Here is a 12,170-nt window from a genome sequence, read left to right as displayed (position 1 = left end):
CGGTGGCTCACGCCTGTAATCCCAGCACTTTGGGAGGCTGAGGCGGGTGGATCACCTGAGGTTGGAAGTTCAAGACCAGCCTGACCAACATGGAGAAACCCTGACTCTACTAAAAATACAAAATTAGCTGGGCATGGTGGCGCATACCTGTAATCCCAGCTACTTGGGAGGCTGAGGCAGAAGAATCACTTGAACCCGGGAGGCAGAGATTGCGTGGAGCTGAGATCCGCCATTGCACTCCAGCCTGGACAACAAGAGTGAAACTCTGTCTCCAGAGAGAGAGAGAAAAGAAAAAAACAAAAAACAAAAAACAAAACAAACGAAATTGGCTCGGTGTGGTGGCTCATGCCTGTAATCCCAGCACTTTGGGAGGGCGAGGTGGGCGGCTTACTTGAGTTCAAGAGTTCGAGATGAGACCAGCCTGGCAAATATGGTGAAATCCCATTTCTACTCCAAAAAAAAAAAACAAATGTGGCCAGGCATGGTGGCTCAGGCCTGTAATTCCAGCACTTTGGAAGGCTGAGGCGGGTGGACTGCAAGGTCAGGAGATTGAAACCATCCTGGCCAACATGGTAAAACCCCGTCTCTACTAAAAATACAAAAATTAGCCAGGTGTGGTGGCAGGCACCTGTAATCCTAGCTACTCAGGAGGCTGAGGCATGAGAATCACTTGAACCTGAGAGGCAGAGGTTGCAGTGAGCTGAGATCATGCCACTGCACTCCAGTCTGGGTGACAGAGTAAGACTTTGGGAAAAACAAACAACAAAAAAAGATAAATTAAAAATTAAAAACAAAACAAAAGTCCATTTAAAAATGCTTTTAGGGGAGCAGGGTGTGAGGTTCCAAAGTGATAAATAAAAATGCTTTTGCTGGAATTTTTGCTATCAGGATTAATATAATAAACAGGTATTGTAGCAAAATGAAGCAAATTGACTTGAATACCATTATTCGCACTTTATGTGGGATTGGCTACTAGTTTTTCCTTTTAGCTTTAGACCCTACTTTTTTGATTCAACACAATACTGAATTTCAAATTTTAATGATCCCCCTACCTACCTATACCAGGATAAAGCAGGACACTAAGCCTGAAATGGACCCTTGGAGATGTGGTTCTGCTCATCTCTAAGTGGGCAGGAGGGCTAAGAGTGTGTGTGTGTGTGTGTGTGTGTCGGGGGACAAGACGGAAATTCTTTTTCTTTTTTTTTTTTTTGAGACGGGGTCTTGCTCTGTCACCCAGGCTAGAGTGCAGTGGTGTGATCATAGCTCACTGCAGCTTCTAACTCCTGACCTCCCAAAGTGTTAGGATTATAGGCTTCATCCATCATGCCTGGCCAGAAATTCTTACGCATTGTGAGGTCCTATTTACTAAGGTAAGTAGCAAGAGTTTTTTTGAAACTATTATTGATTCTCTTTTAAAGTCAAGTTTTTGGACTTAATTCCCAGCTGTACCAGACCTAATGTATCATTCCCAACCCTTTTGCTCTCCTCCCTAATGCCACAGTTGTCCATCCATGGTAAAATAAGTGGTACATAAAAGTGAGGAAATTATTGTATAAAGAATACTGATGAGGAGTCAGGTAATGAGGCTCTGAGTCTCAGATCTCTTACTAGATATGTGACCTGGGACATCTGACCAGCTGAGACTCAGTTTCCCTGAGCAATTTCTGTAGCACTCTCACTCCACTTAATAGTGACCTGGAGATCAACAGGACTGAGGCAACTCATGTAATCCTGCTCCATAACCTATAGTCTACCACAAACACAGCTTTTACTTATAGCAAACATCACAATTTTAAAATTCACCATTTTCCACTTAGGCTTCGGTACTTCACTGAATGAGGGTGTTACCCTCATTTTATAGAAAAAGTGAGAAACTAAGTGATTGCAATGCACAGCCAAGTCACAGCAGGTAGAATTCAAACCTCTGCCCTCAGTCTGGGCTGTTCTGGCGCCCACATCTGCAGGCAGCTAAAGAGCTTTTGTTATCCCTCCCCCATGGCTGTGGCACAAAATGTACAATGCCTGCCTTCCTCTAGAAAGCACAGGTTATTGACGTGCACTCTCTTTCTCTGGAACAAAATGTTTAAATTTAGAGATCTGTGGGTAAACTCCTGATCTTCCAGATAAAATGCCTTATTTCTCAAGTGACTGAAATCCTAAGTGAAAATGTGGGGAATGTAGAGATAAGTGGCAGTGTGTCAAGAACGAGAGATGCTTCCCTGCTGAACTTCTTCAAGCCCCCTATTGCCTAAGTTGGCCCAATGCCTAGAAAACTAAACAAATTCAGTCAGAATTGGGGGGAAAAGCACACAAAAGCAGGCTAACAGGATCAAAGGCTTATTGGCTTGGTGGTATTTCAGCAAAAAGCCTTGAAAACTGCAGTAGACCATCTGCTGGTCGATTTCTGTAGATAGCCGACAAGCAGAACTTCTGGGTCAGGACAAGTAACACTGCACGGCCATCAGTGGCATGGAGCCCAGGCTGACGTCCATTTTCTGGGGGAGATAAAGAGTCACTAGGTATAAGGCCTTGAACCAAATTTCGTGCTCTACTAAACAGCAGCAGACCGAAGGAAGAACTGTAGAAATCTATCAGAAGCTATCAATAATCTCTTTAGACTTAAGATGCTTCTGGTTACATATGATGAGGGAAAGAAGCTGGTCTTCCTGGAGATGAATCACAAAAGTGAACAAGGAAGTATCAGGAGAAAGCAGGACACAGGACAGAGTCTGGCAGCAGGGGGCTTTGCAACTAAGAGCAACTATAAAGGTTAAGATTATCTGATCACTGGTAATATCTGGGAGTCTCCCAACATTTCTGAAAACCCCCAACAGTTCACTGCAATAATTTTTTTCTTTTTTTTTTTTTTTTGAGACAGGGTCTCACTCCGTCGCCCAGGCTGGAGTGCAGTGACACTATCTCAGTTCACTGCAGCCTCAACCTACTGGGCTCAAGCCATCCTCCCACCTCAGCCTCCCAGATAGCTGGGACCGAAGGTGCAGGCCACAACCCCCTGTTGATTTTTGTATTTTTTTGTAGATACAGGGTTTTGCCATGTTCCCCAGGCTGGTCTTGAACTCCTGAGCTAAGGTGATCTGTCTGCCTTGGCCTACCGAAGTGCTGGGATTACAGGCGTGAGCCACCATGACCAGTGGCAAATTGACATCTTAAAGGAGGCATACACTTAACACCCAGTGACTGAAGAAGATGCTACTTAAAACAGATACTCCAGGCCGGGCGCGGTGGCTCATGCCTGTAATCCCAGCTACTTGGGAGACTGAGGCAGGAGAATTGCTTGAACCTGGGAGGCGGAGGTTGCAGTGAGCCGAGCTCGTACCACTGCATTCCAGCCTGGGCAACAGAGTGAGACTCCGTCTCGGGAGAAAAAAAAAAAAAAAAATGTAAAAAAAATAAAATCAATTACTATAACTCACCATATTAATAGTCATTAGACAGCATTAATTAGAAATACAAATTAAAGCCGGGCACAGTGGCTCAAGCCTGTAATCCCAGCACTTTGGGAGGCTGAGGAGGGCAGATCATCTGAGGTCAGGGGTTCGGGACCAGCCTGGCCAACATGGTGAAACCCTATCTCTACTAAAAATACAAAAATTAATAGGGCGTGGTGGGGCAAGCCTGTAATCCCAGCTACCTGGGAGGCTGAGGCAGGAGAATCGCTTGAACCCAGGAGGTAGAGGTGCAGGGAGCAGAGATCACACCACTGCACTCCAGCCTGGGCAACAAGAGGGAGATACCATCTCAAAAAACAAAAAACACCAAACAAACAAAAAACTCAAAAACAAAAAAACCCAATAAGTGACTAAACTTCTTCAATATGTTACTTATTCAAAAAATCTCATCCCCTCCCCACTATTTCTACTGACAACCAGTGCAAAACACAAAATGAAGAATCCCTAGACTATCAGGCATCATCTATAATCTCTCCAGTTTAATGGTGCTTCTGGGAAGTCCATTCCCTAAAACCAAACTCTCTACCACCTTTTCCATCCATACCTTAAGTCTTCAGTTACAGAGGTGTCTTCCCACCTGGATGCCAGCAACCCACATATCCACACTATAGAATCTAACACTCTGAACATGTTTGTGTAATTAAACGTGGCCTCCAAATTACCAAGACTCTTGTTCTTCCACCCTCTTTGTGAGGCTTGGCACTTCTTTTTTTGGAGACAAAAAAAAGACGCCTAGGATGGAGGGCAGTGGCGTGATCACAGCTCACTGCAGCCTCTATTTCCCGGGCTCAGGTGATTCTCCTACCTCAGCCTCTCGAGTAGCTGGGACTATGGGCATGTACCACCACACCGGGCTAATTTTTAAATTTTTTGTAGAGACAAGGTTTTGCCATGTTCCCCAGGCTGGTCTCGAACTCCTGACCTCAAGTGATCTGCCCATCTTCGTCTCCCAAAGTGCTAGGATTACAGGCATGAGCCACTGTGCCCGACCAAGGCTTGGCACTTCTAAGCATAACCTCCTGCCTGGGTTTCATGACTAGAGAGGCAAAAAACACTCCAAAGAGTACCTGTGGTAGGAAAATAGGCAAGATTTTAAACTTTAAATGGAGAGATTAAGGTAGGAAGAGAAAGGCTGACCTTCACTGACTTGATCAGCACTTCTCAAGGCTAGGCTGACACAGGCAGTCAAACCATAAGTGAAGAGGCTTAAACAACTTTCTTCATGTCCATTAGATTCACTGCTCAAATCTAGACCAGCTACCTAAATGTAAAAGTTAAGAACATAGGACAAGAAACTCGGCTGGCCTTAGAATATCACAAATTTGAATAAACTAAATAAAAATATTAATTTTGCTTTGACTTTAACTGAAGATTACTTATAAGGCATTAATAAGTGGAATGCCACGAGGAGAAAAGAAAATGTGCCCCAGAAAAACACTAACTGCTGTTGTAAATAGACATTAGGAGATGAGAAGTTTAAAGAAAGGAAGAACGTGTGCCTGCCTCTATATCTCAGCATATCCATACATAAATACACTGGAAACTGGGCTCCAAAGCCTGCCACAGTAAGCAAACCAAGAAACAAGTCACCTACCACTGTCAGAGGAATCTTCTTTCTTAGAGCGCATCTTTCTTTTTCTTCCACGTTTACTCTTCTTCGTTTCTCCTCCATTCTCCCCCTCTACACCATCTGGGCCAGCACAATTATCAGCATGTCTTGCCATGGTATTCTAACAAAAAGAACAAAATCCTCTTTCACACCACTAAAAAAGCTAAGATCAGATTGAAAGTTATTTACTTTAATAAAATCCATATTAAGCCTAAAAATTCTAGTATCTGCTAAGTGTGTCCTGAACACGCTGTCTCTGCTCAGGGGAAATGGATAAGCCTAGCTTCTTTGAGGGCAGGCTCAGCAGCCTACAGACAGAGACAGGGGAGGATTCAGACCAGCTCCTAGTTCTGTCAAGATCTAACACAGCCCTCAAGAGAAGACCCCGCACAGGCTACAGCTAGCTAGGGGTGGGGTGGGGTGCAGGTTTCAATCCACCTAAGGAAATTTCTTTTTTTTTTGAGACGGAGTCTCGCTTTTTCGCCCAGGCTGGAGTGCAGTGGCGTGATCTCGGCTCACTCAAGCTCCGCCTCCCTGGTTCCCACCATTCTCCTGGCTCAGCCTCCCGAGTAGCTGGGATTACAGGGGCCTGCTACTGCACCCGGCTAATTTTTTGTATTTTTAGTAGACAGGGTTTCGCCGTGTTAGCCAGGATGGTCTCGATCTCCTGACCTCATGATCCACCCACCACGGCCTCCCAAAGTGCTGAGATTACAGGTGTAAGCCACCGTGCTCAGCAGGAAATTTCTTTATACAATCAATCTAGTCAAAGATACTGTGTTCCCCATCAGTGGAAGGGCTCACACATAGACAGAAACATCAAGATGGGGTGACTAACACTTTCCAAACAATGGAGCATCTCTGTTTATAACCTCAGTGAAAAAAACTACCTTGCTCTGCAGAGGAAGACCAAAAATCCAATATTCAATATCATAATAGGAAAAGTGAAGTTCTGACCCTTACCCGACGTGTAAATGTTTTCCCACACTTGGAACAGACAAACGCCGCAGGGACAAAGTTGGGGTCGTGATAGCGCTTGAAGTGCATGTCGAGAAGCTGCTTCTGGCGGAAGGTCTTATCGCAGTGGCTGCAGGCATAAGGCTTCTCCCCGGTGTGGGTGCGCTTGTGCATGATCATGTGCCTCTCCTGAAATGGCATAGGGGGAAAGGCCTCTGAGCCTGCTCATGGGGCTACTATCCCAGCTGCCACCTGCATGCAAGTGGCCAACAGGTCTTTCTCACCCAAGCTAGGTCTAGACTCAACACGGCTTGAGATGATAAAGCTATATATTTAGAGACAGGGTCTTGCTCTGTTGCAAAGGCTGGAGAGCAGTGGTGTGATCATGGTTTACTGCAGCTTCAAAATGGGACCATAGACATGAGCCATCATGCCCAACTAATTTTTTTTTTCTTTTGAGACGGAGTCTTGCTCTGTCGCCCAGGATGGAGTGCAGTGCCGCCATCTCGGCTCGCTGCAACCTCCACCTCCCAGGTTTAAGCAGTTCTCCTGCCTTAGCCTCTGGAGTAGCTGCGATTACAGGTGCCTGCCACCACGCCCAGGTGATTTTTGTAGTTTTTAGTAGAGATGGGGTTTCATTAGGTTGGCCAGGCTGGTCTTGAACTCCCAACCTCAAATGATCTGCCTGCCTTGGCTTCTCAAAGTGCTGGGATTACAGGTGTGAGTCACCTGGCCCCAGCTAAATTTTTTTTTTTTTTTTTTTGGAGACAGTCTCACTCTGTCGCCCAGGCTGGAGCGTAGTAGCGCAATCTCGGCTCAACGCAACCTCCGCTGCAGGTTCAAGCAATTCTCCTGCCTAAGCTTCCGGAGTAGCTGGGATTACAGATGTCTATCACCACGCCTGGCTAATTTTTGTATTTTTAGTAGAGGCAGGGTTTCACCGTCTTGGCCAAGCTGGTCTCGAGCTCTTGACCTCAAATGATCCACCCACCTCGGCCTCCCAAAGTGCTGGGATTACAGGCACTCGAGCCACCGTGCCCGGCCCTAATTTTTCTTTCTGTAGAGACAGGGTCTCTCTCCGTTGCCTATCTTGGCCTCCCAAAGTGCTAGGATTACAGGTGTGAGCCACTGGGCCCCGCTTGATAAAGGTATTTTTAGTGTGGTGCAGAACTGCTTCCATAATTCTAGCACAGACAGAGCTGCTTATTCCTGCTGAGCTCCTTCTCTGGCTCTCCCCCAAGAGTCATGTCCCCGCATGAGATTCTTCCCCTCTCTCAAGTCCTGGACTTACTTTCCACAGTTTTCAGAGAGATGTCTGCTTAAGGAAGAGGTAAGCTGTGACTGAATAAAACATCAGCGGGACATGGGATAATACAATTGACAAGGAGCATGACCTTTGATTTTGGTGACATTCCTCATAATCCAGTTTGAAAATACTATCCTTAAAATATGTAAATGCCTTCTGATAACACCAGACACTGAGGAAGCACCAACAACTTTCAGTGAAGGTTCCTACCTGTCTACAAGCGTAATCACACTGGTCGCACTTAAAGCGCTTCTCATTCTTGTGTGACTTCTGATGCTGGATGAGGGCATAGCGCTCATGAAACACAGCATCACAGTAACGGCATTTCTTGCCTTGCTCAATATAGGAATGCTGCTTTCGCAAGTGGACACCTGAAAGCACAGTAAAAAGCCCAGTGTAATGTTAAAACACAAACAAGCACTTTAACAAGTTACTAATACATTTCTCCTGATTTTTTTTTTTTTTTGAGACGGAGTCTTGTTCTGTCACCCAGGCAGGAGTGCAGTGGCACAATCTCGGCTTACTGCAAGCTCCACCTCCCAGGTTCATGCCATCCTCCTGCCTCAGCCTCCCGAGTAGCTGGGGACTATAGGCGCCTGCCACCACGCCCGGCTGTTTTTGTTTTTTTTTTGTTTTTTGTTTTTTGTATTTTTAATAAAGACGAGGTTTCGTCATGTTAGCCAGGATGGTCTCAATCTCCTGACCTTGGATCTGCCCGCCTCGGACTCCCAAAGTGATGGAATTATAGGTGTCAACCACTGCACCCGGCCCATTTCTCCTGATTTTTAAGTTTACTCTGGGTGTTACACAAAAAATGAATGAAAAGGCAGAGTAACAGGTGCAGGGAGAACAATTAAGATTGTTCAAATAGGATAGGTGGGAGAAGATGGTGGCTGGGACAAGGGTGATGACAATGGGTGTGGATGGAAGGAGAAGAACTGATGAGAGATGGAAGCAGTTCCATCAGTAGGATTTAGTGACTGTAGAGTGAAGAAGAAAGTAGGCATCAGGCCTGGAAAACCAGGTAGGTGTTGGGGTCATTTACTGAGACAAGAATAGTGGAAGAGGGCTTAAGACCAAGTTGTATGTGTTATTTTTGGGGTCGGGGAGTCAGGGGGTATAAGGGATAGAGAAGTTTTAGACCTTCAGTTTTAGACATGCTGAATTTGAAATGCCAGAGACATCAATGCAGGGGTGGGATGGCAAGGGATACACAGTTATATAAGGTTAACTCAAGAGAAAGATCTGGAGTAGGAATATAAATGTACAAGTTGTTAGGATTTGAAAGCAGCTATGCTTATCACTGTACCACCAATGCCACAAAGAGTTGTTAGAATTTGAAACCATGGGAGCTGATAAGATCACTAAGGCAAAAAGTAGAATTAAAATAAAAAGTATGGGTCATGCTTTAAGAAGTCTAAGAGTTGGCAGGCACAGTGGCTCACGCCTGTAATCCCAGGACTTTGGGAGGCTGAGGCAGGTGGATCACCTGAGGTGAGGAGTTCAAGACCAGCCTGGCCAACATGGCAAAACTCTGTCTCTTCCTAAAAAAAAAAAAAAAATTAGCTGGCCATGGTGGTATATGCCTGTAAACCTGTAATCCCAGTCACTCGGGAGGCTGAGGCAAGAGAACGGCTTGAACCTGGGAGGCGGAGGTTGCAGTGAGCCAAGATTATGCCACTGCACTGCACTCTAGCCTGGGCGACAAAAACTCCATCTCAAAAAGAATCCTAGCACTTTGGAAGGCAAAGGCATGTGGATCACCTGAGGTCAGAAGTTTGAGACGTGGCCTGGTCAACATATAGTGAAACCCTCTCTCTACTACAAAATACAAAAATTAGCTGGGCATGGTGGTGTACACCTGGAGTCCCAGCTACTCGGGAAAATGAGAAAGGAGAATCATTTAAACCAGGGCAGCAGTGGCTGCAGTGAGCCGAGATCGTGCCACTCTACTCCAGCCTGGGTGACAGAGTGAAACTCTGTCTCTCACACAAAGTACACACGCACACACACAAACAAAGAAGTCTAAGAGTTGGGCCAGGCATGGTGGCTCACACCTCTAATCCCAGCACACTGGAAGGCTGAGGTGGGTGGATTGCTTGAGTCCAGTACAAGACCAGCCCGGGCAACATAGTGAAACCCTGTCTCTACCAAAAAAAAAAAATTAGCTGGTCATTGTGGCATGTGCCTGAGGTCCCAGCTACCAGGGAGGTTGAGGTGGGAGGATTGCTTGAGCCTGGGAAGTCAAGGCTGCAGTGAGCCAAGATTGCGCCACCGAAATCCAGCCTGGGCAACAGAGAAAGACACAGTCTCCAATAATTAAAAATAACAAAACAACAACAACAAAAAACCTTAGAGTTAAGGCTAGCGAGAGAAAAAAAGGTTAAAACAACAGCAAGTTGAGAGGAATAAGAGAAAGAAGAAAACCAACAGGATTTAGTGTCACAGACACCAAGGGAAGAAAGTGTTTCAAAGGAAGAGGGTGCTGTCAACTATGAAGAACACTGCTAAGAGATCAAGTCATCTTTTAGGAAGAAGAGTGGAAAGGAGTTTTCACTGCATTCAGAGTGTGGGGTCATTCATGACCTTAAGCAAGAGTCATTATACCAGAGTGATGGGGAATAAGCTAGACAAGAGAGAAAGATGAGAGAAGACTGTGAGGGATGCAACTCTTCATAAAGGCTGGCTGGGAAAGAGAGAAGAGAAGAGTTAAACCTAGAGAGTGAACACACACACACACACACACATATATATATAGATATATATATATATTTTTTTCTTTTCTTCTTGAGATAGTCTCACTCTCTTGCCCAGGCTGGAGTGCCGTGGCACGATCTCAGCTCAGCCTCCCAAGTAACTGGGACCACAGGTGCCTGCCACCACGCCTGGCTAATTTTTTGTATTTTTAGTAGAGATGGGGTTTCACCATGTTAGCCAGGATGGTCTTCATCTCCTGACCTTGTGATCCACCCACCTCAGCCTCCCAAAGTGCTGGGATTAGAGGCGTGAGCCACTGCGCCCAGCCATATTTTTGTTTAAGAGATTGGGTCTTACTGTATCACACAGGTTGGTCTATAACTCCTGGCCCATCCTCCTGAATAGCTGAAACTACAAGTGTGAGCCACTGTGCCTGGCTAAGATTCTTTTTTTTAGACATGGGGTCTGTCACCCAAGCTGGAGTGCAGTGGCACGATCTCGGCTCATTGCAACCTCTACACCTCCTAAGCTCAAGTGATCCTCCCACCTCAGCCTCCTGAGTAGCTGGAACCACAGGTGCACCTCACCACAACCGGCTGTTTTGTATTTTTGGTAGAGATGGGAGTTTTGCCATGTTGTTCAGGCTGGTCCGGAACTCCTAAGCTCAAACGATCCGCCCACCTCAGCCTCCCAAAGTGCTGGGATTACAGGCGTGAGCCACCGCGCCTGGCCCTTTGTCTTTATTTTTTAAGTAGGAAGAGAAGTCATTTACTGAGACCAAGAAGGGAGAGAAAAAAGACGGAAAATTAGAGGTTATAAGAAAGTAGGAGTAGGGGGTCTGGTGTGGTAGCTCATGCCTGTAATCCCAACATTTTGGGAGGCCAATGAGGGCAGATCATCTGAGGTCAGGAGTTCAAGAGCAGCCTGGCCAACATGGTGAAACCCTATCTCTACTAAAAATACAAAAATCAGCCGTGGTGGCGGGCACTTGTAGTCCCAGCTACTCAGGAGGCTGAGGCAGGAGAACAGCTTGAACCCAGGAGGTGGAGGTTGCAGTGAACAGAGATCGGACCACTGCGTTCCAGCATGGGTGACAAGTGCAAAACTTTGTCACAAAAAAAATAAGTGAGGGCTGGGCGCGGTGGCTCATGTCTGTAATCCCAGCACTTTGGGAGGCCGAGGCAGGCAGATCACCTGAGGTCAGGAGTTCAAGACCAGCCTGACCAACATGGTGAAACCCCATCTCTACTAAAAAATACAAAAAAAAAACTTAGCTGGGCATGGTGGTATGTGCCTATAATCCCAGCTACTCAGGAGGCTGAGGCAGGAGAATCACTTGAACCTGGGAGGCAGAGGTTTGCAGTGAGCTGAGTTCGCACCATTGCACTCCAGCCTGGGTGACAAGAAGGTAATTCCATCTCAACAACAACAACAACAAAAAGTAAGAGTAGGGTGCCCAACTCTATATAACAAGCACCAAATATTGTGGAATGAATTCGCTGACTCATAAAGAAGAACTGGAGCACACCTGACAAGAACAAACAGCTGGAATAGCTACAAGCAGTGAGGGCCTAGCTACATTTGGGATCATTAATTTATGTATTTACAGTGCTACAGGTTGTATCAACTGAGGTGACATCCCACCAAACTTAGAGAGAGCTAATTATTGGGAGTAGAATGAGGTAAGGGAGAGGATGGCTCTCACTTTTCACTCGCTACCTGTTTATGAGAGTAAAATCTAACCTGTTTTCAAAGAGGAAATACAAACTTTTTTAGAATTGGCTTTTTTCTTTTTTTTGAGACAGAGTCTCACGCTCTGTCACTCAGGCTGGAGTGCAGTGGCAAGATCTCAGCTCACTGCAACCTCCGCTTCCCAGATTCAAGCAATTCTCCTACCTCAGCCTCCCAAATAGCTGGGACTATAGGTGTACACCACCACATCTGGCTAATTTTTTTTGGAGACAGTCTTACTCTATTGCCTAGGCCGGGGTGCAGTGGCACGATCTTACTGCAACCTCCACCTCCCGGGTTCACACGATTCTTCTGCCTTGGTCTTCTGAGTGGCTGGGATTACAGGCACTTGCCACCATGCCCAACTAATTTTGGTATTTCTTTTTTTTTTTTTTTTTTT

At 45.9% G+C, this 12,170-nt stretch overlaps 1 protein-coding gene across 2 annotated transcripts in view; it reads right to left on the bottom strand.

Annotated features, from left to right (window-relative positions):
* Window positions 1-12,170, bottom strand: part of CTCF (CCCTC-binding factor (zinc finger protein)) — an 83,090-nt gene that overhangs the window by 3,981 nt on the left and 66,939 nt on the right. For both annotated transcript variants that reach the window (XM_011996701.1, XM_011996702.1), the window contains 3 exons: window positions 7,553-7,713; window positions 6,043-6,225; window positions 5,065-5,200 (listed from right to left, as the gene is read on the bottom strand). In XM_011996701.1, coding sequence (XP_011852091.1) covers window positions 5,065-5,200; window positions 6,043-6,225; window positions 7,553-7,713 — 480 coding nt within the window. The remainder of the gene's footprint in view (window positions 1-5,064; window positions 5,201-6,042; window positions 6,226-7,552; window positions 7,714-12,170) is intronic.

This window comes from Mandrillus leucophaeus, unplaced genomic scaffold (assembly GCF_000951045.1).
Source record: "Mandrillus leucophaeus isolate KB7577 unplaced genomic scaffold, Mleu.le_1.0 Scaffold522, whole genome shotgun sequence".
Lineage (NCBI taxonomy): Eukaryota > Metazoa > Chordata > Mammalia > Primates > Cercopithecidae > Mandrillus > Mandrillus leucophaeus.
Note: the sequence above shows the minus strand (reverse complement) of the source record. Positions and strands in the feature narration are given on the sequence as shown.